The 27,088-nt window shown below is 41.3% G+C and overlaps 1 protein-coding gene across 1 annotated transcript in view; it reads right to left on the bottom strand.

The window, feature by feature from the left end:
• PAPPA (pappalysin 1) overlaps window positions 1–27,088 on the bottom strand; it is a 447,251-nt gene that overhangs the window by 210,778 nt on the left and 209,385 nt on the right. Inside the window, exons 8-9 of the mRNA XM_069748556.1 lie at window positions 18,261–18,389; window positions 7,648–7,739 (exon numbers count right to left, since the gene is read on the bottom strand). Of these exons, the coding sequence (XP_069604657.1) occupies window positions 7,648–7,739; window positions 18,261–18,389 (221 nt within the window). The remainder of the gene's footprint in view (window positions 1–7,647; window positions 7,740–18,260; window positions 18,390–27,088) is intronic.

Raw genomic sequence — 27,088 nt, 5'->3', positions numbered from 1 at the left:
TAGAGCAAAATATGTCATATGGCTTCCACTGCTCTAAGGCACACCCTCACCACGTAACCTGCCAGATATAAATTACCCATATGGTAAATAACACTCAAGCAGCAGAGCCGCAACCACAAGAGTTTAACAGCGGTATTTACCCATATCTAGAGGGGACAGTCCGTCCGGTCCTTAATCCCCAACGCACGTTTCGGTGCGGGTTCACCTTCTTCAGGGGGCGTGGTTTTGATGGAGGATATAACCTCCCTATATATCCAACAAGAGGTCACATGATATGACTATACCAATGGGGGCAAAGTACTAAAGCTAAATCGGCTCTGCTGCTTGAGTGTTATTTACCATATGGGTAATTTATATCTGGCAGGTTACGTGGTGAGGGTGTGCCTTAGAGCAGTGGAAGCCATATGACATATTTTGCTCTATATATGGACTCCCCTCCCCCCGTTTCCCTGCGTACCTTTACTATGTATAATACATTTAATTTATAACCTATTCTCGCTCAGCATACCGTGGGAGCCGTATACACTGTACCACACTGTGTGTGCCCATATGGAGGTTTAGTCCCACCGCTCCTTATTATTAGTTGGTATCTGTCCATACACCCATTTTTATTATGCCGTTACTCATTATATTAACTGCTCCGCTGTTCTGTATATACATTATATAGTAGTTGTGTGTGTGTGTATGTTTTTATACTCATATTTAATAAAGCTTTTTCACGTTTGTTTAAATAGTGGCTTACTCCTTTGACTCATTTGTTCTCCTGTTTTTCTATATATGTTTCGAGTCGTGTTTTGCCTTCGATAGATATGCTACTTAGCGCCTATATGCCAGTCTATGCATGGTATCAGATGAATATGTGTTTGGGACTATTTGTATTATTGATGTTTTCTGTGTTTTTCACAGCTTCAAGTTCCAAAGCAGCTATGGACTATAAAGCACGTGAGCAGTCATGGCTTACACGTATTAATGAGGTGTTCAGTGACAGTTCCAAGGCATCAGTGGCGGATGGCGGCAGGGATTCACATGAGGCAATTAAAAAGTTGAAGGATTTACTACATAGACGGACTCGCATCTGGTGGAATCGTGCGTTTTTGATGAAATATATAGAAACGGGCCTTACACCAAGGGGTCTGAGAGTTCAGGTTTTCCCGTCATTTGAGGTGGAGGATGTTCTTGGGGAGAACGTGGACAAAAGACGATGGCCGTTTTGCGCTGCCGCACTTCTACGGGTCTCAATCAACCCCTACGGGTCTCAATCAACCTGAGACCCGTAGAAGCGCGGCAGCGCGAAACAGCCGTCGTCTTTTGTCCACGTTCTCCCCAAGTGTGCCTGCACATGTTCTGAATAAAGGACTATCGCACAAGAGACCGGTGAGTGCATTTCTGTTTTTTCTTTTTCTTGGATTTGAAAGTCAATGCAATGACTCAAAAGATGCCTGCAAGACACCCGGGCGTCTTTTTTGAGTGTTTTGTCAGTGGTTTTTTCATCAAGGACAGTTTCTTCATATTTGAATGGAGTTAAAAGATGTCTAGAAAACTGTGGTCAAAAACATGGATGTTTCAAAAGAAGAGAATACCAAGAGCTAAGGAGATTCCAGCGGTCCCATCTGGCGGTCACAGATTACTGACTGGCTGACCAACCAGAGTCCTACAGTATGTATAGATCCTCCTCTTATCTGTAATCCACATTATCATAAAGAAAGCAGAGGCCTGGTTCATCTTTAGTGGGGGGTTTTAATTCACCTCTTTTTTTGTGCTGTGAAATTTGCTGTTGTTCCCTGAGTCAAATTCATCAGGATGGCCCACCCAGTTCATGAATTTGTTCAAAAATCAAAAATGCTCTCTGTTATTGTCTTTAAACTTTTCTCTGACTTCTCATTGCAAAAAGTTCTAAAATCCTTTAAAAAAAATATTGTACACCTGTGCCAAAATTAGAAATATGCTGGAAATTTTACACCAGATAGAAACTGAAGAGAGATATGTAAAAAAAAATCTCTGAGCTACACTGACGCTGAAGCCTTTTCCATTTTGTGCTATGTCACTTAATGGCAGAGATATTCACATGTCTTACTTTTGGAGCACAGTATGTGAAATCTCTTCTTGCAGTGCAGTTTGTTTATTCAGAGTTTTTACTGGGGGCGTGTGTTTTCACCCCTCTCTTCCAGATGCTGCCAATCAAAGTTTAGCGGTTGATATGGCAATCTATCAATCTTAGAAATTGCCAAGCTGTGATTGACAGCATCTGAGAGGGAGAAGTGAACTCACACGCCCTTCCCCCCCAAAACGTGAAGAAACGCCAAGCTGCGCTACAAGCAGAGATTTCACATACTACCCTGCAAAAACAATAAATGTAAATATCTCTAAAGAAATTATGGGATATTTTTTTAATTTCTTGGGTATTTTTTGTGTTTAGTGTTTCTTAAATACACAACTACTGTAAATCTTGTGTATCCTAATGTAGTATGGGCATTCTTTTTGTGTAGATGTGACGTAGGTAGGACATTGATGACATACAAGAACTAATCATGGAAAGTCATCCATGATCATATGTTATGTGATGCTGGTTGATGATAGAGAATTCAGCATGGCGTGTGGAAAGACAATTGTAAATCTGATGGAGTCACTATAGTAGTTACTGAAAGGAAAAAGTAGAGATACATTTTCTGCTGAAAAATATGAACCTGTTGAGACATGTATCCTGTTTTATCTCCTTTTTCCATTGCAAAAAAATGAATATTTGAGTCAAAAGAATGTGAGAAAATTGGCTACTGGTAATGGGCCCTCTAGTCCATCATCAATGCCAGCATCCTGTAAAGGAAAGAGATAGTTTGGCCTTAAAAAGTGACTATTTCATCAAATTTAAACATAACATTAAAACAATTGATACAGGTTAAAACTACTAAGGTTCGATAACAGATTTCCGAAAAAGACAGGAAGAAAAGTCCAGACATGTGCATTTTACTCTTACAGTGCGGTCTGACTGTGCAGAGTGAGTGGTAAAAGAGGACATTACACGGATCTATCAGGCAATAACAAATATGTATATGTATATATATACAGTGGGTACAGAAAGTGTTCAGACCCCTTTACATTTTTCACTCTGTGTTTCATTGCAGCCATTTGGTAAAATCAAAGAAGTTAATTTTTTGTGACCGGCACGCGACCAATCAGAAGCCGCGACGTCATTCTCATTCACAAAAACTCCTAATTCTAGGATTTGAGGACCTGCGAATGACGTCACGGCTTCTGATTGGTCGCGTGCCGGTCACATGGGCGGCACGCGACCAATAAGAACCCGGGACGTCATTCCCAGGTCCTAAAGGCGCGTATTTTAAACAAAGAAGCCACCCGGTTAGCCGCATGATGTCCAGGGGCCGCCGGAGAGGTGAGCATATCAATTTTTTTTATTTTAATTCTTTATTTTACACTTCCCTGTTGATCCAATACCGATACCCGATATCACAAAAATATCGGATCTCGGTATCGGAATTCCGATACCGCAAGTATCGGCCGATACCCGATACTTGCGGTATCGGAATGCTCAACACTAGTAATGATGCAACACGTTTTTCACACCTGGATTTGGGGATCCTCTGCCATTCTTCCTTGCAGATCCTCTCCAGTTCCGTCAGGTTGGATGGTGAACGTTGGTGGATGCCATTTTCAGGTCTCTCCAGAGATACTCAATTGGGTTTAGATCAGGGCTCTGACTTGGCTGCAATCATGTTTCTTTCAATGGCAACCAGTCGTCTTGTCCCTGCAGATGAAAAATACCCACATGCTGCCACCACCATGCTTCACTGTTGGGATTGTATTGGGCAGGTGAGGAGCAGTGCCTGGTTTTCTCCACACATACCGCTTAGAATTATCACCAAAAAAATCTATCTTCATCTCATTAGACCAGAGAATCTTATTTCTAAGGGTAAGTTCACACAGGGCATTTTTTCTGCTTTTTTCTGCAGCAAAACCTGATCTTCTTGGCTGGAAAGAAGCTATGTCAAAAACACAGGTTTAGGTGCATTTTTGGGGCGGATTTGTTGCGTTTTTTTGGTGCGTTTTTGGTGCGTCTTTTGTGTCTCTTTGTCCAAGCTAATGTCCATTGACTTTCTGCAGTAAAAACGCTGCAAATAATGGTACCTGCGTTTTTGCTGCGTTTTTTGCTGCGTTTTTTCAATACCTATTCAAGCCAATGGTTGAAAAACGCTGACATGCTATATGTCCAAAAAAAGCAGCAAAGCACAAAATCCTGATGACACAAAAAACCAAAGTGTGTGCATGAAATTTCTGAAATCCCATAGGCTTTGCTGGAACTGTAAAACGCAGCTGAAAACAAAAACGGTCTGTGTGAACTTACCCTCAGAGTCTGAGAGTCCTTCATGTGTTTTTTTTAGCAAACTCTATGCTGGCTTTCATATGTCTTGCACTAAGGAGAGGCCTCTGTGGGGTGACTCTGCCATAAAGGCCCGACTGGTGGAGGGCTGCAGTGGCAGTTGGGTTTGTGAAACTTTTTGCCATCTCCCTACTCCCTTTCTGGAGCTCAGCCACAGTGATTTTGAGGTTCTTCTTTACCGCTCTCACCAAGGCTCTTCCCCCACGATTTCTCAGTTTGGCTGGACGGCCAGGTCTAGGAAGACTTCTGGTGGTCCCAAACTTCTTCCATTTAAGGATTGAGGAGTCCAATATGCTCTTAAGAATTTTGAGAACTACAGAAATTCTGTTCTAACCTTGGCCAGATCTCTGCCTTGCCACCATTCTGTCTCTGAGCTCCTTGGCCAGTTCCTTTGACCTCATGATTCTCATTTGGTCTGACATGCACTGTGAGCAGTGAGGTGACAGTGTAACGTCGGAGTAGATTGAGGCCATCATACATGTTCAGCATGCTTAGACTTTGGTTGTCCTCTCTTCCATTGGCTACTGTTTCACACCCTTTGGAGGCACCATATGAAAGCACAACTGCCTGGGAGCTGCAAAGACTTATTGTGACCCTACAAGGCATCCGTTCAGATGACTCTGCATGATGCACCAGTCCTAAGGCCTGAGCAACAATTGAAGGTGCTCATCTTGGATGATTGTTTCTTTTTCTGTTATGAGTTCTTGGACCGATAACCAAATCCGCAGCTAAGCAAACATGAGACAATTTTCCCACTTGAACTTTAGATCACATGGCAGAATTATCGTCTTATTTGCACTCATATGGATGAGCAGATCACATGAGCTCCATCAATCCTTCAAGTGTGCAGTCCCGAAAAAAGTCTATTTCTATATTTTTTTACAATCATAAAATATCCGGTCATTTCTCATGATTTTCTATCTATTTTTTTTCTGCCCTGAATTGTATATGCTACTAGGAAGCACTATATGTTGGTGAGTGATTTATAGTAGAGACTAGCAGGATTGCAAATGTGAGAAAACAAATGCAAAAATTGGAACAAAATAATGTACAAATCATGTTGTTAAACTAAGTACAGTTCATGAACCTATTATTTTGCTAATTCACCTTGTCATTCACACATCAGCAGTTGCATCACTCGGGAGCTATGCACAGTGTAAGTGCCTGGAATTTATTGCTCCTCTTTTCTCTTTTCCTCAGGATTTCCCACAATTAAAAAGACCACCAGCGCAATCCCCCTCCTGCTATCTGTCTGCCTTCGTTAAAGCAAATGGCAGCTCACTCATTCCGTCAAGCGTAGTCTTCCAAGTCTACATACTTTACTTGCTTTGCTAATGTTTCAGACGGCTAAAAAAAAAACCACCTCGTTGACGTACACAACTTATTCAGAGTTTTAAAACATTTGTACAGAAAAAAAAATTCCATGAATTTCAAGAATTTTTCCAAACCACTTTCTGCAACAATTTTTCATGGCATTTTTATTGTCACACTTGTAATTTGCCTTTTTTTTTAAATGGGAAGAACATTGGAAAAAATGGCATACCCAAAGCATTGGGGGTTACGAAAATATTCTGCAGACCTAAAACCGCCACAATAATTTGATATAGGTTTTAAATTAACATCTGGCTGAAGCGATTTTGGCAGTGAAGTGTTGGTGTCGATGCCAATGAAAATACTACAAGAGAGCTGTAAAACACTGTGAATACATATTAAGGGCTCGATCATACATCGGACGAGTGCGATCGGTGGTTTAATCGGACAGCATTTGGCCCAGTGTTATTCTATGGGGCGGCGCTGATCAGAGTTTTTATTTTCATGCGGATTCAGCCTACTGCACAAATCAGATGGCACGCACTCATTCGAGTTTATGGGTGTGCAGAAAACATTGGACTGCCCTAGGATGAAAGTCCAATTTCCATGGACTCAATGGATCGAGAAAATGAAGAAATCTTGTTCTCCATCTTCTTAGCACCTGTGCTCCGATTTTCGCATCTGAGAGAATGAGATCATAGTAGCACCCACAGACTTTGAGTACGAAGTATGAATAGTCACCCGACAGTCGCAATACGGAAGAGATTTTTATGGTGATTTTTTTTCATGCCAACATTCAGTAAAATTGTAAAAAAATCTGAATAGCAATATTAAATATAATTGGTCAGCCTTTTCCACAGACTAAGAATATGGTGGTGGAAACGTAGCCTGAGGTGTTCTCCTTTGGGACATTTATAGTAAATCGATAGCCTGTGCTATAAATTTCTCATACAGAGATAGTGCGAATTTATTTCCATGTCCTACCCAACAGTGTGCCCACCGGACAGGAGAGGGAGTGCTGACTCTTACCTGGCAGTATCCGTGGCTCTTCTTTTGATTAGATGCCCTAGCACAATGTCACATGCGCTATGATGTCACGCGAGCCACTATTCAAACTTGGACCTACGGACACAAGGTAAGAGTCGGTACTCCTTTTCTTGTCCAGCAGCCACACTGTTGTGGGCAATGGATTGGAACGTACAAATCGCATCAACTAACGTCCCGTAGATACAGCTCCTGTGCTCAACTGGCAATTTTTAGAGCCCCATAGAAGTTTATAATGAGAGCCACACATGCGTGACTAGTCCTCCATTTGTTAGAAGACCACATTCTCGAGATATTGATCAGATCTCAACTATCGGACATGCATCCCAGATGGAATAATCTATTTAAAACAGGGGAAGGACAAGGCTTAAGAAGTGACTTCTCACAGATAGATTAAGTTATTTGCTGACTATTTTGGAAAATGTTATCTAAGGTGAGGAACACATTAATGAGACAACTTGAGTGATACTGGGTCCAACAGCTGACGTAAAGGAAGGGTGAAAGTAGATGTTTCTCATACGTGGTCCATTATGTGATGCCCTATCAGGAAAAAGTTTTAAAAAAGTGACACCAACTTTAGTGCCACATGTACCACACTTCTGCTTCATCATACTCTGCTGTTCCTAACCAGCACTCTACACAGAGGACAGTCGAGGAATAACAGTAGGATGAAGAAGGTCAATTGGTGAAGAAAGTCCACGCAATGTCTAAATTATTAGAAATCTTTAGGTCAAGCGTCCTGGATTCTTCTTCCCACCAAGTAATATTATTACTAATTTACTTATTTACTATAAAAAAAAAACCTAACTGAAACATTAACTTAAATCTTTGGGGATTTAATGTTGGTTGAAAACTCTTAACTCCCTATCACAGGTAAGGATTATACTATAGTTACTCACCCAGGCAGTGGAAAGAGGCCTCCTCACGACAAAAGAGAGAGCAGCCATCACCGTTCATCTTATTCATATCATCACAACTTTCACCCAAGTTTCTGAAATACAAGAAGAGGTTATATAATAGTAATGATGTTACACCTCATACAGTATAGGAACCAGCTGAAAAGATGTTTTGTGATTTAGAGCCCCATGAAACCAAACTACAGTGAGGCTATGTGCACACGTTGTTGATTCGTGCACGGATTTTTCCACTCAGTTTTTGAAAATTTCACAGGTAAAACGCACTGTGTTTTACCTGCGGATTACACGAAGACTTACGGCGGATTAGATAGATAATAGATAATAGTAAGATAGATAATGGATAGATAGATAGATAGTTAATAGATGGATGATAGATAGATAGATAGATAGATAGATAGATAGATAGATAATACATAGGTAACTAGATAGATATAGTGGGGAAAAAAGTATTTAGTCAGTGACCAATTGTGCAAGTTCTCCCACTTAAAAAGATGAGAGGCCTGTAACTCTGTAACGTCTGCGAATTGAGATACTGATTTGGCTTTTGTCCTAAGTCATATTGCCCGACTCGTTAAAGGGTTGATTGTGACTTGTAGGATCGCTACTTCCAACAGGTGGCGCTATAGAGTTTAAGTCCTCTTTTTCTCAGAAGAGGCAATTTGCATAGGCCTGTAACTGACATCATAGGTAGACCACAACTATGAGAGTCACAGTGAGAAAACAAATCCATAAAATCACCTTGTCTGATTTGGTAAGATTTATTTTGCAAACTATGGTGGAAAATAAGTATTTGGTCACCTAAAACCATGCAAGATTTCCGTCTCTCACAGACCTTCTTTAAGAGGCTCCTCTGTCCTCCACTCATTAGCTGTAGTAATGGCCCCTGTTTGAACTTGTTATCAGTATAAAAGACACCTGTCCACAACCTCAAACAGTCACACTCCAAACTCCACTATGGTGAAGACCAAAGAGCCGTCAAAGGACAACAGAAACAAAATTGTAGGCCTGCACCAGGCTGGGAAGACTGAATCTGCAATAGGCAAGCAGCTTGGTGTGATGAAATCAACTGTGGGAGAAATAATAAGAAACTGGAAGACATAAAAGACCACTGATAATCTCCCTCGATCTGAGGCTCCACGCAAGATCTCACCCATGGGGTCAAAATGATCACAAGAACGGTGAGCAAAAAACCCAAAACCACACAAGGGGACCTAGTGAATGACCTGCATAGAGCTGGGACCACAATAACAAAGGCTACCATCATTAATTTGCCACCAGGGACAAAGATCCTGCAGTGCCAGATGTGTCCCCCTGCTTAAGCTAGTACATGTTTGGGCCCGTCTGAAGTTGCCAGAGAGCAGTTGGATTTTCCAATAGAGTATTGGGAGAATGTCATATGGTCTTATGAAATCAAAGTAGAACTGTTTGCTAGAAACAAAACTTCTCGTGTTTGAAGGAGACAGAATGCTGAGTTGCATTTAAAGAACACCATACCTACTGTGAAGCATGGGGGTGGCAACATCATGCTTTGGGGCTGTTTCTCTGCAAAGGGACCAGGATGACTGATCCCAGTACATGAAAGAATGAATGGGGCCATGTATTGTGAATTTTTGAGTACAAACCTCCTTCCATCAGCGAGGTTATTGAAGATGAAAGGTGGATAGGTCTTTCAGCATGATAATGATCCCAAGAACACCGCCAGGGTAATGAAGGAGTGGCTTTGTAAGAAGCATATGAAGGTCCTGGAGTGGCCTAGCCAGTTTCCAGATCTCAACCCCAGAGAAAACATTTGGGGGAGTTGAAAGTCCGTGTTGCCCAGCGACAGGCCCAAAACATCACTGCTCTAGAGGAAATCTGCATGGAGGAATTGGCCAACATACCACCAACAGTGTGTGCCAACCAGGAAACGTCTGACCTTTGTCATTGCCAACAAAGATATATAACAAAATATTGAGATGAAGTTTTGTTAATGACCAAAAACCACCATAATTTGCAAAATAAATCTTGCCAAATCAGACAAGGTGATTTTCTGGATTTGTTTTCTCATTTTGACTCTCATAGTTGTGGTCTACCTATGGTGGCTGACTAAATCCTTTTTCCCCCCACTGTAGATATATAGATAATAGATAGAAAATAGATAAAAGATACACAGCTGAGTATAGGTAAATAGATATAAGACAGATAGATTTATTTTATTTAAAGGAAATGTGTTATCAGAAATATTACCTATTGTGTTAGGGCTAGCGGAACGCACCAAATAATAAGACAGATAGAGTTTGGTGCGTTCGCAGCCCGGGGTCCACCGTGCAGAGATGGAACCTGCTGCCAAGTAATGACGGACTATATGGCGGTACTCATAAGTATACACACGTGGGTTAAACTTCACCCAGCGTGAAGGAAGCGATCCTGTTGCGTCACAGGACCGCGGTACCGCACATAGAGCGCGAGCAAGTGGTCAGCGAACTCAACCCCATCTAGGATTGAAGTCCGATTAGACCCTTGCTGGCACAACACTGCAACTGGGTGTGTAAGGAAACTCAATAACAATTTTAAGGCACAAGAGTGGATGCGGTGCCGCACTGACGAATGCCACTAACCACCCAGGCTTGGGTAAGGAAAGCACAGAGGAAGTGCACGGCGCCGTACTGGCGGTCACAGCAACAGGATGCTGTAATGTGTGATTAGTGCTGTAGGCTAAGTCGGGCGCTAGATAGCAACCATACACCTTCCGCGAACAGACATTCAATAGGGTAGGGATATCCAAGGACGACTTGCACTCACAACATACACACATTAACAATTGTACACTAGCGCATGGCCGTGCGGTCATGCGCAGTTTATATAGTTGCAGCACAGGAAGTGGCCACAGAAACTTTGCCCTTCCAAGACCTGCCAAGAGGACCAATGGAATGTGCTGCAGAGCCTGAGCACATGACCCTCGATCTCCAACGGGAGATCTTGCCCTGGGCATGCTCAGTGTGTGCAGACAAGGACTTAGTCCCAGAGAAGTCCGCTCGCTGCTGACCAGCACTGGCTTTAATGGCAGAAGCTGAAGAAGCAGCAGTAACTCTCTGTACAGAGTGAGACTGAGCAAGACGCTGGGACCGATGTTCTTGCTGAGCAGACTCCACTGCGACTGGATGAGAATGGGAGACCGCAGCGGAGATGGCTCGAGAAGCAGAAGCGGGAACTCGAGACCTAACATATTGTTCGTCATGTTTCTGTGTAAAATATATTTGTAAATATGTCTGGCAATATTTTTTCCTTTCACTTATCACACTCTGTTTTTTAAAAAAAATTAAATCTTCCAATTCTCACACTGACCACTGGGGCCTTTTATAGACTCTAACTTACTATTGTTTCAGGAAACAACACATGTACAATGCCACAATTGTCAGACCCCAGTCCTATCTTTGGTATTGAGGCACTGAAGCATTTAAAATGTGTGTCCAAAGGTCATTATAAAAGGAGGGAAGGAAGTGATCTGTGACATCTCCTATTATGATCTGTTAATCCTGTGTAATCCGATGTTTATAGCGGTGTTACTTTTCATTGTAGTCTTGTCTAGGATGATAGTGAATTTGCTGAAAATGCTTCCTGAAAGCATAATTCTTATAAACCCACTGTGGTCACTGTGAGAATTCGAAGAAAAATACGTGTAACACAAAAACCTGTAAAGAACAGGTCAATTTCGGATGACACATTCCCTTTAAAAGGAACCTGCAGTGCTTTTTTCTTTTGAGAAGTGTCTTTATTAGATAGCTGGCAAATCTATCGATAGCAAAGAAAAAAGCAAAACAAAGCAATGCAATCAATTGCATTCCTGCTTTTCACTAAGTAATGGACAGTATATACGAAAAGTTTGGACACACCTTCTCCTTTAAAGATTTTTCGGTATTTTCATGGCTATGAAAATTGTACATTCACACTGAAGACATCAAAACTATGAATTAACACATGTGGAATTATATACTTAGCAACAAAGTGTGAAACAACTGAAAATATGTCCTATATTCTAGGTTCTTCAAAGTAGCCACCTTTTGCTTTGATGACTGCTTTGCACACTCTTGGCATTCTCTTGATGAGCTTCAAGAGGTGGTCACCGGGAATGGTCTTCCAACAATCTTGAAGGAGTTCCCAGAGCTGCTTAGTACTTGTTTGCCCTTTTGCCTTCACTCTGCGGTCCAGCTCACTCCAAACCATCTCGATTGGGTTCAGGTCTGGTGACTGTGGAGGCCAAGTCATCTGGCGTAGCACCACATCACTCTCATTCTTGGTCAAATAGCCCTTACACAGCCTGGAGGTGTGTTTGGGGTCATTGTCCTGTTGAAAATTAAATGATGGTCCAACTAAACGCAAACCGGATGGAATAGCATGCCACTGCAAGATGCTATGGTAGCCATGCTGGTTCAGTATGCCTTCAATTTTGAATAAATCCCCAACAGTGTCACCAGCAAAGCACCCTCACACTATCACACCTCCTCCTCCATGCTTCACGGTGGGAACCAGGTATGTAGAGTCCATCCGTTCACCTTTTCTGTGTCGGACAAAGACACGGTGGTTGGAACCAAAGATCTCAAATTTGGACTCATCAGACCAAAGCACAGATTTCCACTGGTCTAATGTCCATTCCTTGTGTTCTTTAGCCAAAACAAGTCTCTTCTGCTTGTTGCTTGTCCTTAGCAGTGGTTTCCCAGCATCTATTTTACCATGAAGGCCTGCTGCACAAAGTCTCCTCTTAACAGTTGTTGTAGAGATGTGTTTGCTGCTAGAACTCTGTGTGGCATTGACCTGGTCTCTAATCTGAGCTTCTGTTAACCTGCAATTTCTGAGGCTGGTGACTCGGATAAACTTATCCTCAGAAGCAGAGGTGACTGTTGGTCTTCCTTTCCTCATGTGAGCCAGTTTCTTTGTAGCGCTTGATGGTTTTTGCCACTGCACTTGGGGACACTTTCAAAGTTTTCACAATTTTTCAGACTTACTGACCTTCATTTCTTAAAGTAATGATGGCCACTCGTTTTACTTTACTTAACTGCTTTTTTCTTGCCATAATACAAATTCTAACAGTCTATTCAGTAGGACTATCAGCTGTGTATCCACCAGACTTCTGCACAACACAACTGATGGTCCCAACCCCATTTATAAGGCAAGAAATCCCACTTATTAAACCTGACAGGGCACACCTGTGAAGTGAAAACCATTCCCAGTGACTACCTCTTGAAGCTCATCAAGAGAATGCCAAGAGTGTGCAAAGCAGTCATCAAAGCAAAAGGTGGCTACTTTGAAGAACCTAGAATATAAGACATAATTTTAGTTGTTTCACACTTTTTTGTTAAGTATATAATTCCACATGTGTTAATTCATAGTTTTGATGCCTTCAGTGTGAATGTACAATTTTCATAGTCATGAAAATACAGAAAAATCTTTAAATGAGAAGGTGTGTCCAAACTTTTGGTCTGTACTGTATATGTGCGCAAAACCAAGATAAAAACTGCGCTGTATGAACAAGGCACAGACGCATAAAAGATTGAACATGATGTCGCAATAAGACTTATGTCAGAAACTATTGGAGGAATGGCTTATAGTAACCAATCACTCATTGTATCTAATGTGATGCCGCAGTAGCATCGTATGCAGTGAAGATGCGGTGACCCACAAAGTTCAAACACAAAAGTCTCTTTAATGTGTTACTTCACATATAAAAGTCAATAGCGCTTTGTATTACATGATATCAAAGTTCAATACACACAGTTGCATCTTGTCTCAGTGCCCGTTTTATAGCACTAAATATCATACGGGTTTAGATTATAGTCCCTAAACACGTCGGACCTCTCTTTGTCCTGTATCCGTGGGGCGACCGCACGCCATATTACAGTCTCCAAACACAGTTTCACATGTTGCAGGCACTACACATGCCAGCCCTCCTCTGACTAGTTCCCGTGGGTGTCCTCCAGCACTGTATCACAGTCGCTTTACTCACACAGCAGTACGCAGCCCAGGATATCCTCTGGATAGCAGCCGGGCACCATATCCACCTGTTTGCAATCATTACACATACCAGTCCTCTTTCAGGCACAGGACATGCACCTCCAGGCACAGGACTGTCCACATCAGAGACCAGTACTTGGACGACTTGCATAGCTGTGTATGCCACGGGTGCCAGGCTATTCAGATGCCCTGGGTGCTGGCTCTGCTGGCCTGTGCCTCCATGCACTCAGCCAGCGCTCTGCAGGCCTCTGCTCTGCACACCAGCACACACCAGACTGACACTGATGTGTGCACCTCACACCTGACACACCCATACCCCTTACTGCAGCGCTTTTAAAGCACAAACCTGTGGCCTCAGCCACATGGATAACCCAGACGGGAAATCTGTGATTCCCATGCACACCTATGGACTTCATCCATCTTCATGCACAACCTGGGGAGAACACACAGCGACCCCTACCTGTGACACGAGTCACTACCTCACATTGCAATCACAGCTACACCTGCGACTGCCATGCACACCTATGGCTTTCATACACCTCTGTGCGCATTCTGGGGAGCACAAACAGCGCCCCTAGCTGTAACGGGGGTCACTGCCTCAGATTAACTATAAAAACAATTATATTACCTTAAAGGGGTCCACTTCTGGGGACAGTTTTTTTACTGGATGTATTGGGGGCAAGCAATTATTTTTGCAAATCAGTTTCATTAAAAATGTTGCATTGTTTTGCTTGTAAATGGAAACTATATAATTTTCATGAACCCCAATTACATAAAGAATTTTTTTGCCAAAAATGCATATATTTAAAAAAGAAAAGAAAAAAACTAAAGTCTCAAAAATTACCCAACCCCCTTCTTAGGTGTCCAGGGTGAGGACATATTATTAAGATCTTATGAGAGTGGTGCCACTTACAAGAAATGGAGGAGTTTATGATCGTTGTGTATCATCATCATCATCGATACAATTCTCTAAATACAGTTTTGCTGATACGACATTAGTCCCATTCTGCAAAGTATTCATTTACTTTTCCTTCTTTGAGGTCCATTAATATATTTATGTGCAGCGCTTTGATCCGGCATTATTTGTTCAGTAAAGTAAGTACATCTAACTCCAGCAATATTTCTCCTTGTAACATTAATTTTTCATACTTGGTAGATTCTCCTGAGTTCGCATTCCCCTAACGTCAATGTGACATCCTTTCTGTAAATCATCACTTTATAGAAGCTTAATGTATTTTTTCTCTTTTGTCAGGATTTAAAGAACTAATTCAAATCCAGACCACTGGGTAATCACTGTCTACACAAGGTCTAGTCGTTTTTCACATACTTTAAGAGTGAACATTATGAAAAATTTTATTTCACAAATCAATAGTGCACATAAAAATAAGAAACTTTGTAAAAAAATCTTATTGATAATCTACTTATTTCTCTTCCTGGACTGATCATTCTTACGTTACAGGTAAAATTTGTATTCAGTGAAGATAGATGTGACAGTTGGTGCTTTTAAAATTCTATAGAGGAGGAGGCAGGAGCTATTAGCGAACACAGATGTTCTGCAGCAAATTCTCCTGAGGCGGGAGGAGTTAGAGGCAGACACAAACATTCTACTGCAAGTTCTCCTGAGGTGGGAGGAGCTAGAGGCAGACACAGACATTCTGCAGCAAGTTCTCCTGAGGTGGGAGGAGCTAGAGGCCGACACAGACATTCTGCAGCAAGTTCTCCTGAGGTGGGAGGAGCTAGAGGCAGACACAGACATTCTGCAGCAAGTTCTCCTGAGGTGGGAGGAGTTAGAGGCAGACACAGACATTCTGCAGCAAGTTCTCCTGAGGTGGGAGGAGCTAGAGGCCAACACAGACATTCTGCAGCAAGTTCTCCTGAGGTGGGAGGAGTTAGAGGCAGACACAGACATTCTGCAGCAAGTTCTCCTGAGGTGGGAGGAGATAGAGTCAGACACAGACATTCTGCAGCAAGTTCTCCTGTGGTTGGAGGAGGTAGAGGCAGACACAGACATTCTACTGCAAGTTCTCCTGAGGTGGGAGGAGCTAGAGGCAGACACAGACATTCTGCAGCAAGTTCTCCTGAGGTGGGAGGAGCTAGAGGCCGACACAGACATTCTGCAGCAAGTTCTCCTGAGGTGGGAGGAGCTAGAGGCAGACACAGACATTCTGCAGCAAGTTCTCCTGAGGTGGGAGGAGTTAGAGGCAGACACAGACATTCTGCAGCAAGTTCTCCTGAGGTGGGAGGAGCTAGAGGCCAACACAGACATTCTGCAGCAAGTTCTCCTGAGGTGGGAGGAGTTAGAGGCAGACACAGACATTCTGCAGCAAGTTCTCCTGAGGTGGGAGGAGATAGAGTCAGACACAGACATTCTGCAGCAAGTTCTCCTGTGGTTGGAGGAGGTAGAGGCAGACACAGACATTCTGCAGCAAGTTCTCCTGAGTTGGGAGGAGCTAGAGGCAGACACAGACATTCTTCAGCAAGTTCTCCTGAGGTGGGAGGAGCTGGAGGCAGACACAGACAGTTAAAGGGACACTGTCACCCCCTCCAGCCGTTATAAACTAAAAGAGCCACCTTGTGCAGCAGAAAAGCTACATTCTACCAAGGTGGCTCTTTTAGTTTTTGTTGCTGTTATTCCCAAAATAAAGGTATTTATAATTGAATCCCAGCCCCGCAGTGTGTTATGCATTATGCACAGTGCGGGGCTGGGATTCAGTAGCTGGGTGGCCGCACTGCCCGCACAGGCGCAGTCTACCACCCAGCAGGTGAGGTCAGACGGCCAATGGTCAATGCGCCTGCCCCAGGCAGAAGAGAACAGGGCAGGCGCCGGATTTCAGAGAAAAACAGCACTGGGGGGGGGGGGGGCGGCGACCAGCACCCCAGAAGATATGACTGACGGCAGTTGGGTGCTTCAAAGAGGGGGGTTCAGACCTGCCTCCAGGTCTAAAGAAAGGTATTTGGGCAAAATTATAAATACCTTTATTTTGGGAATAACAGCAACAAAAACTAAAAGAGCCACCTTGGTAGAATGCAGCTTTACTGCTGCACAAGGTGGCTCTTTTAGTTTATAACGGCTAGAGGGGGTGACAGTGTCCCTTTAACCTGAAATGAGTTACAGTTCTCCATAGAACTTTGTAACCATCAACTGTCATCTCCTATCACAGTAATGGGAAAATCTGCACTTATTAGAGACATAAATACCCATGAATTGAGAATTTTGAGATTGAATAATCAGTCCAAGAAGAGAAAGAAGCAGATTTCTCTAATAAGATATATTACTATATGCATTCTATTGACTTATGAAAAAATAAAATAAAATGACAGATACTCTATAAATTACTTTATGTAAAGGGGTAGTCAATTAGAAAGCTCATGTCCTTATTCATTCTAGGGGCATATAGCTGTCACAGAGAGAGGTCCTTTGTTCAAGTCTTATTACTTGACTCCTTGATTTGGCAGGACTCCATCACCTTTCTCTATGACTATTGCCCTCTACTGTGCTCCATGTCTGATTTTACAAGTAGCCCGGCGTACCTCCATGACATCATCTGCCTTGGCCTATTTAAAGAAGATTAAGACACAGCACTGTGTCTTGGTATTGAGACTTTAGACCTCTATATTTGGTGAGAGCCATCTTCTGTCCATTCTGTGCTTTAATTTGGATTCATCCCTGCTGTATTCCACTTCAACCACCCCGAGGCTTCTGTGATTCCTGAGTGTGCTAAGTTCTCACTGCCTGAGTTCCTTCCTTCTTGCTGCATCAATGCCTTGGGGCCCGTGTTCCCCCCAGGTCCTGAGGCTTAGAGGATCCACCTCACCTGGCGATCCTAATAAGACCCCTTTTATTATATGGTGTGTACAGCCGAAGAAAAGATTGCTTCATATTAGAGAACTCAGCTATTCTTTTGAATATGTGCCATGGTGTCTAAGGGGTAACGTTTCTTCTTGTGGGGAGTGACAAGCCAGGCCTGGCATGTCAGAGTGAGGAGACTTATAAGCCATGCATGCTCCTATGGGAAATTAAATATGCAAATTGTATCTTCAGAGACAAAAAAGACTAGAATTTTATTGGATGCAGCAATCTTAAAAGTCAACCGTGTCTGCAAATTGAGATTCTGGCTTGGTTTTTATCCTATGTCATATGGCAAGGCTCATTATAGAGTAGATGATGACTTTTAGGATGGCTACTTCCAACTGATGGCGTTAGAGTTCTAGAACTCTTCCTCTCTGAAGAGACAATATGCATATTGAATATGTGCCATGTAACATTACAATTTTCCCCATGTGCACAGATGGGTCTGGATATGTATACTCTGGAGAACCAACTGGTGTTTTAGCATATTTCAGCTGCTAGATGTATCATGACCTGTTGAGGTGTTGTCCAAGTGTCCATGTGGCTCTGGTGGTGGTTCCATTTCACAAAACCTTAACAAAAAGTGTAAAACAAGCCTATGATCTGGAAGTTGTCACTGTATGTGACAAGCATTGGACCATGCTTTTGGTTAATAAAGAAGGTTTCGAGAAAAACATTCCCTTTCAAAGAGGACCTTTATCCATTGGCTATCAGACTAGATAAATGGCTACCTATGAAACATGTCCCAGCCTCTTACTTTTGGATTATTCCATCCCCACAGTATCCATCGCCATGATGATAAACCAGCTCTGGTGACGGCTTGCTCTCTCCATTGGCAGTCACAGTCACAATTTGGTATTTGTAGACTCGTCCATGTTTCAGATCTCTACAAAACATAAATGTGATATCATTTGACATGTGCCAATCTAACCAAATTCACAGTGAACAGCCCTAAATTACATATTTAGACAATATATTGTCCATTTTATAGCCTTTGTAAATATTTAGATATACAGAATATATTTTATTATTGATTGAATCACGTTCACAACCTTGTGAAAGTCGAATATCCAGCAAAACACAAGAAGATACCCCAGAAATAGACCAGTCATATTACGAGTCCACAAAGTTTTGGCACCCTATCTAACTTATGGGTTCAACCATTGCAGCCAACAGCTGCATAAAATAAAGCAAACAGCTGTGTAGTCATACAACTTCTATAGATGTGTAATGGATTGTCACAGGATGCCTTCATTTTAATGAGGCCCATTCATCAAATTCTACGAGGAAGAGACATCTAGGAGCAACAACAGTACAGCTGCAAAGTGGTTGGCAACATAAGCTGACAGAATAGGACCACCCGGAGCTGAGGAGCACAGCGTGTAACAACAGCCCTTTAATACAACAATCACTACAGTCTTTACAACTAAAGAAACCATGGAAAGATATATTTATAGGTAGAGGCATAACCCATACTTTCCAATTCACCCAGAACGTCCTGGAAACTCCCAAAAAGAGGGAAAGCCTCCTAGACTCCTAGAAGAGCTAGAAAATCTCTTAGGCACTGCAAAGGCTTCTCGGAACCTCCAGGAAATAGTATATAGTATATAATAGTGGTGTCTACGACCCTGTCTGGCACCACATCCTAGATTCAGCTTCATCACAACTCCTCCTGTGCACCACTGTACATCCTAAATTAATGTTTTTAGCCGAGTAAATTTACTTAGGCTTAAGATCACCATGGGCAATGTCAAGAATCTGGAGTGGCCTAAGGTTCTTTGGATTAGTGGAACATCATGTGACGGTGAGAAGCCCGAATTTAATGGGTGTCATGGTCTGGGCAGTCATTCATGGTGTTGGGATGCATGCAGTGACAACCCAATTGTCTGGCAACAACTTGAAGTAGACAATTTCCTCTTTGAGCATGACAATGAACTTGTTAACAAAGGAAGGTCCATAAAAAGGGCTTTGCTGAGGTTGCCGTAGAAAACGTCCTGACATAAAATCATACAACTGTGGAGGGAATCGGAATGCAAATGGTGCTCAGCCTCTCGAATAGACCAGTGACTAAATAGGAGAGTCCCTGGAGCCACATTTTAATATCTCTACATGATTATGGGTCTCCAGTGTGAGACATTCACTCTGCACATATGAACGTGATCATCAGATTTTTAGTTGTATTCACTAATTTCTCCTTTTTTTCACCCTAAAAAGTGTAACAAACAACAGAATAGAATAATGAAGGCTGAAGGACCTCTGTAATTGACCGCTTTCTATATATTCTGAACCTCTAGGTTCGTGTATATATAATAAAACCAAGAAGGTGTATTACTAACAAGCTACGTTTTCCAGATTGTGAAAACAATGCAAATTAAATATTAACTTTCAACTGAAAGTATCAAAATTGTAGAAATGATTTCCACTTATTGAGATTAAATGGGTTTTCCAGGATTAGAAAAAAAGATTAGCTTTCTCCTAAGGCTACTTTCACACTAGTGTCGGTACGGGGCCGTCGCCATGCGTCGGCCCGACGTACCAACGCAAACTGCAAAAAAATGAACAACGGGAGCAGCGCATGCAGTTTTACAATGCATCCGCTGCCCCATTGTAAGGTCCGGGGAGGAGGGGGCAGAGTTCCGGCCGCGCATGCGCGGTCGGAAATGGCAGACACGAAGCACAAAAAAACATTACATGCAATGTTTTTTTGTGCCGATGGTCTGCCAAAACACGACGCATCCGTCACACGACGGATGTGACGTGCGGCCATTCGACGCAATGCGTCGCTATTGCAAGTCTATGGAGAAAAAACGCATCCTGCGGGCAACTTTGCAGGATGCGTTTTTTCTCCAAAACGACGCATTGTGACGTACGTCACACGACGCTAGTGTGAAAGTAGTTTAATCCATGATCTGAATATGCATTTTTTCTAATGCCTTACAATTCCTTTTTTCCTGCTGCAAATTATAACTTTTCGCATCTACTACACTTAAGCTGCGGTAATCAAGTAAAAAAAATGAACAAACTGCGCCTCCCTTGTCCATAGTTTGAGTCTGCTGCTGGAGATAATTTCTAATTTTTCTAATGCCATATGACCCATTTTTTCTTTTGTTCAACTCCTAAACAATAACTTGCATTATCTACTAAATTTTAACTGTTGTAATTGAATACCATATTTGTTTTATTTTCATATTTTATTTTACTAGAATTACAGCCATTTTAAGAAACAGCGCCACCCATGTCCATAGTATGAGTCTGTCACTGCAGATAATTTGCAATTTTTACATTGCCATTCAATTCTATTTTTCTCGTGTTCACTTCCAGCTGTAAACAATGACTTCCCGTATCTACTATACTTTAGCTGCGGTAATCGAATGCCGAATTTTTTTATTTAAAGAAATTTGTTTTTTCTTTAAACTAGAATTATATCCATATTAATTAACAGCGCCATCCTTGTCCATAGCCTGAGTCTACCATTACAGATGATTTGCAATTTTTCTAATGCCACACAATTTATTTTTCTTATGTTCCTGCTATAAACAATAACTTTCCGTATCTGCTATACTTTAGCTGCATTAATTTTATACACTATTAAAAAAAAAAGATTTTTCTTCTTTAAATTATAATTCTAGCCTTTTCCACAAACAGAGCCACCCTTGTCCACAGTCCGAGTCTGTCACTGCAGATCATTTGCAATTTTTCGATTCCTTTATGGTGTGCGCTGCTCCTGCTGTCAACAATAACTTCCCGTATCTGCTATACTTTAGCTGCGGTAATTGAATCCAGTGTTTAAAAAAAGGATTTTTCTTCTTTACATTATAATTCTAGCCTTTTCCACAAACAGCGCCACCCTTGTCCACAGTCTGAGTCTATCAATGCAGATCATTTGCAATTTTTCGATTCCTTTGTGGTGTGTTCACTTCCTGCTGTAAACAATAACTTCCCGTATCTGCTATACTTTAGCTGCGGTAAGCGAATACACTATTTTTTTTTTTTAAAAAGGATTTTTCTTTTTTAAATTATCATTCTAGCCGTTTCCACAAACAGCACCACTCTTGTCCACTGTCCGAGTCTGTCACTGCAGATCATTTGCAATTTTTCAATTCCTTTATGGTGTGCACTGCTCCTGCTGTCAACAGTAACTTCCCGTATCTGCTATACTTTAGCTGCGGTAATCAAATACACTATTTTTTTTTTTTTAAAAAAAAAAGGATTTTTCTTCTTTAAATTATAATTCTAGCCTTTTCCACAAACAGCGCCACCCTTGTCCACAGTCTGACTCTGTCACTGCAGCTCATTTACAATTTTTCGATTCTTTTATGGTGTGCGCTGCTCCGGCTGTAAACAATAACTTCCTGTATCTACTACACTGGAGCTGCGGTAATCGAATCCAGTATTTTGGTTCTGTAGTAGAGATTTCCATCTGTCTGAAATAGAATGTGCTCATTGAGAATGTCATATCTATTTGCACAGCAGGGCTGATTGATAAAAGCATTATGTTACAACATCACGCTCGAGCTTTCTTTCTACTCTGAAGTGATAATAGCGGCTGCTTTCAATTTCACAGGATATTATACTCCTGAAGATCTATCTGCTTCTCTTTCCTCCTTTTCTTTCCCTCTCTTACTCTCGGGCTCCCCAGGGATTTTTCATTCTACGTTTACCAGAATCTCTTATTACAGCTCTGCTGAGGTCAGTTTAGGACACGGTCCAACATTTTCTCCCCTCCCCTTCGAGCTCTGCCTTCCCATCAGAATGGTTTTCATTACTTTTTTTTGTCTCTTGTGTTCATAACGAGAGCAAATAATAATTAGCCGATGGGATGTTTATTCTACGTTGTTTAGAGAACAGGTGGAATATATGATTTTTGCCTATCTTCTCGATGTTCATAGACGGATACCTCCGGAAAAAAAAAAGATGGGAGAAATCTTCAGAAAATTTGCCTATTGTAGAAGGTGTACAATATTCAATCTTCACCTACAAATGAAAACAAAAACCTGAATATCACAGCTGGATCCTGAGGAGCACAGAAACCGGAGGAAAATACTTACGATAACAGTCAAGAAAAATTGGCTACGGTAATTACAATCCGCACCGTCCTCCGTACGCCATCCATACAACATCGGTGTGTCATCTTCATATCCGATTTTTACATCAACATTTAAAAAAAAATTAGAAAAATACAGTTTCCTGGTTTAGGATTGCAAAGTATCCATAAAAATCAGAAACTTCATATGGATCCAATTTTTTGGCTCAATCATAGACTTGTACAGGGGAGTTTCATCTGATATCTGTAAGAGAATGGCGCACACTGCAATATCTTTCACATGGGCACTTGTTCCGAGTGAATAATCTGTCATCTAAACAGCCCTATTCATCACGTTGGGAGGGCGCCGTCCGATTGTAGCATAGTCAGAAAATTTCCGTATAAAATACTTCTGAACGAGCCCGTAGACACACACTCTAGGGTCAGTTGTTGTATGATTTTGGAAACCCATACATATTCCATGCAGTTTTGCCTTTAGTTAGAAATGAGCACAGGGATCTCAGTGCTGCAAGGCGAGTGTTAAAGGGGTTGTTAAGGCTTGGGGCTCCTGTCGGCAGTCAATCTATGTGTCTGTGAACCTGTGGATTCTCACAGCGTGCACAACTATTGGACTGTAGATAGATAGATAGATAGATAGATAATAGATAAATAGATAATAGATAGATGGATAATAGATGATAGAAAGATAGATTAGATAGATAGATAGATAGATAGATAATAGATAGATAGATAATAAATTGATAATAGATAGATAGATAGATAGATAATAGACATATAGATAATAGATAGATAAAAGATAGATAGATAATAGATAAATAATAGATAAATAATAGATAATAGATAGATATATAATATATAGATAAATAATAGATAATAGATAGATAGATAATAGATACATAGATAATAGATAGATAATAGATATATAATAGATAGATAGATAATATATAGATAAATAATAGATAACACAGGGGAACAATTTGAAAAAAAAAATCTGTTGAGTTAGGTTTTTGAGCTGATTTATACTAAAATTGGCATGCTGATTCCAAAAATGTAGTCAGTTTTTTTCTAGCACGTCAAGTTTTTCCTACACAACTTACCTGCCAGAGAAGCACAATTGCACTGATATCTGTAATAAGACTTGTTATCTGACTACAATTCGACTCATATAGAGCTACGTGGCAACTTGTAAGAGTAGTCACAACTTTGTCATGCCTATTTCTTATATATTTCATTTTTTGTTCATATTTGTACTATTTAAAAAAAAAAACACTTTTTAGGTACAGTACATAGTTTTGAGAAGACAAAAATCCTATAGTTCAAAAACTTGACGTGATAGAGAAAAACTGAGATCATTTCTGGATTCAGCATCCAAAAATTAATTAAGAACCGATTCTCTGACCTAACTCTTAAAAAATTGTGTTCCCCATTGAATAGATAATAGATAGATTACACCTAAAGAACATCTCTAGAATCCGCCCTTTTCTCACCATGGAGACAACAAAAACTCTCACTGTCGCCCTAATCCACTCCCGCCTGGACTACTGCAACTCTCTATTAATTGGCCTCCCCCTCACGCGACTTTCCCCTCTCCAGTCTATCCTTAATGCAGCAGCCAGGGTTGTCCATCTGGCTAATCGTTACTCGGACGTGTCCGCTCTTCGCCAGTCGTTACACTGGCTGCCCATTTATTACAGGATACAATTCAAAGTACTTGTTCTCACCCACAAAGCTCTCCACAGTGTGGCACCCCCTTACATCTCCTCCTGCATTTCTGTCTATCGGCCTAACCGACAGCTGCGCTCTGAAAACTACTTTCGACTAACCTCTGCACTAATCCGTACCTCCCACTCCCGACTCTAAGACTTCTCCCGTGCTGCGCCAATCCTCTGGAATGCTCTACCCCAAGATATTAGGACCATCCACAACTTGCATAGTTTTAGGCGCTCGCTCAAAACACATTTGTTCAGAGCGGCCTATCACGTTCCCTAATCAGTCATTTTATGTTTGTGTGTGTGTGTAGCCCATTCACTATCTCCATCTACTCCCCACCCCCTGAAGATGGCTGGACCATCATTGTAAATACATCATTGTAAATACACACCTGTACTTTGTTTCTCCCCCACCTCATTGTAGATTGTAAGCTCTCACGAGCAGGGTCGTCTTATTTTGCTTTATTACTGTATTGTTAACATTGTTACCTATGACTGTTGTGTTTGAAACTGTTAAACTGTAAAGCGCTGCGGAATATGTTGGCGCTATATAAATTAATATTATTATTATTATTATAGATAATAATTACATAGATAATAGATAGATAATAGATAATATATAGATAAGGGAGATATAGATAATAGACATATATATATATATATATACACATAGATAGGTAGATAGATAGACAGATAGATAATAGATAGATAGATAGATAATAGATAGATAGATAGATAGATAATAGACAGATAGATAATAGATAATAGATAGATAATAGATAAATAATAGATAATAGATATATAATAGATAATATATAGATAATAGATAATGAACATAATGCACCAACCCATTTCCTAAAGTCAAAAATGGGTCACACTCCAAACTCAATCTACACATACTGACCATCGGTTTATTAAACCCAGTCACGAAGTGTGTAATATTTAAAAGCAAAAATCTTTATTAACATATAACAGTACAAAGAGTATAAAACAGTGCCTCAAAACCAAATATAATACAATGTCAAAGGGAACAGCGAATCGAAAATACCCTACTTGTGATATCATCCACAGTTTTTTCTCTCTAAATTGTCACAGCAAGACAGCCCTACAGGTCATATCAGAGATGTCGCAAAGTTGCTATCATATCCATCCCCGGTGGCTATACATAAACCAACCATCATATGACCCGAGTGAATCTTCACTTGCCACATCGTAGTTCGCACAGCGAAGCATGAAGCATGCATAGAGTTTTAAAACAAGACACACCCCTGCACAACCATACAGTTCATGCAAGGCAGCCAAATATTGCACTTAGTCCATTTCATATGTCCTGTTAACGTAGTCACGGGCAAGAGAAGCCTCCCACCATCAGAGAGACATCCCAGGCCAAACCTGCTCCTCACATGTCAGTCACAGAAGACCAATAGTAAATCACGTAAAGGATACCATTTCAAGTTATGGGCAATCTACCCGGTACATATTACCTGTGTCCTTGTTCCTCTGCCTCGTGGCACGCTATCCCTCGACAACCCCGACGCGCGTTTCGCATCTGCTTCCTCCTGGGGGTGAACTGTATGGTTGTGCAGGGGTGTGTCTTGTTTTAAAACTCTATGCATGCTTTGCTGTGCGAACTACGATGTGGCAAGTGAAGATTCACTCGGGTCATATGATGGTTGGTTTATGTATAGCCACCGGGGATGGATATGATAGCAATTTTGCGACATCTCTGATATGACCTGTAGGGCTGTCTTGCTGTGACAATTTAGAGAGAAAAAACTGTGGATGATATCACAAGTAGGGTATTTTCGATTCGCTGTTCCCTTTGACATTGTATTATATTTGGTTTTGAGGCACTGTTTTATACTCTTTGTACTGTTGTATGTTAATAAAGATTTTTGCTTTTAAATATTACACACTTCTTGACTGGGTTTAATAGATAATAGATAGTAGATAGATAACAGATATATTGTATTGGCCTAGTCACACAGGTCTCTTACATGTCAATTATATGTGAGTGCTGTAATTTCTGTGTCCTACAAGTGTTTTGACATCTATGAGGGTCTGTGATCTGGTAACCCTTCAGTTTTTAGCTTGGTAAGCTCCATTGTTAATATTACCTCATATTTACAGTTATTTGCCCAGATTCATGAAGGTGATTATGCTAATTTTGTCATAAATTGTTTTGAAAATTTTCAAATTTTTTGCGCAAAACAAGGTTGGCCAAAAAAATTGGCCACTCTTGGTGTTTTCACGCCAAGCTTTGCCCAGCTCTGCCAGTATGAGTGGAGCTGGAGCAGGATGGGGGTGATGAGGGAGTGGCACCATAGAACATCTAATTCATCACCAGTTGTGCGTACCTCATGCCAGAAATCTTACTCCAGTTTCCGACTAGAGTAAGATTTGTGATGAGGCAAACGCCACTTGTCAGAAGCTTCTGATTCATTAAAAGGCATGTGCTTGACTCCAGTACATCCCCTCATCAAGACCAGCAAGAACATTGCTGGTCTTGATGCATCAGGGCAATAGAGATTGTAAAAAATCTATGGGGGTTTTGTGGCCATTGGGGGCCACGATATAACATGTAAGATTCATAAATAAAATTTGTAGGGAGAATTTTACACCCCAAATTATTTAAATGTGCTTGTTTCTGTCCCGACTTGTAACGCTACGTAGGCGTCATGAAAGTCGGTGCCAATCCGACCTGTGATGCCTATGTGGGGTCATGGAGGGATCCTGTTCCTGCAAATAGGGTGAAAGGGTTAACTGAAATTTCACCCGACCTGCAGGGACAGGGGGAGTGGTACTTGAGCCCAGGGGGGTGGCTTCACCCTC

This window comes from Ranitomeya imitator, chromosome 2 (genome assembly GCF_032444005.1).
Source record: "Ranitomeya imitator isolate aRanImi1 chromosome 2, aRanImi1.pri, whole genome shotgun sequence".
In the NCBI taxonomy this organism is placed as follows: domain Eukaryota; kingdom Metazoa; phylum Chordata; class Amphibia; order Anura; family Dendrobatidae; genus Ranitomeya; species Ranitomeya imitator.
Note: the sequence above shows the minus strand (reverse complement) of the source record. Positions and strands in the feature narration are given on the sequence as shown.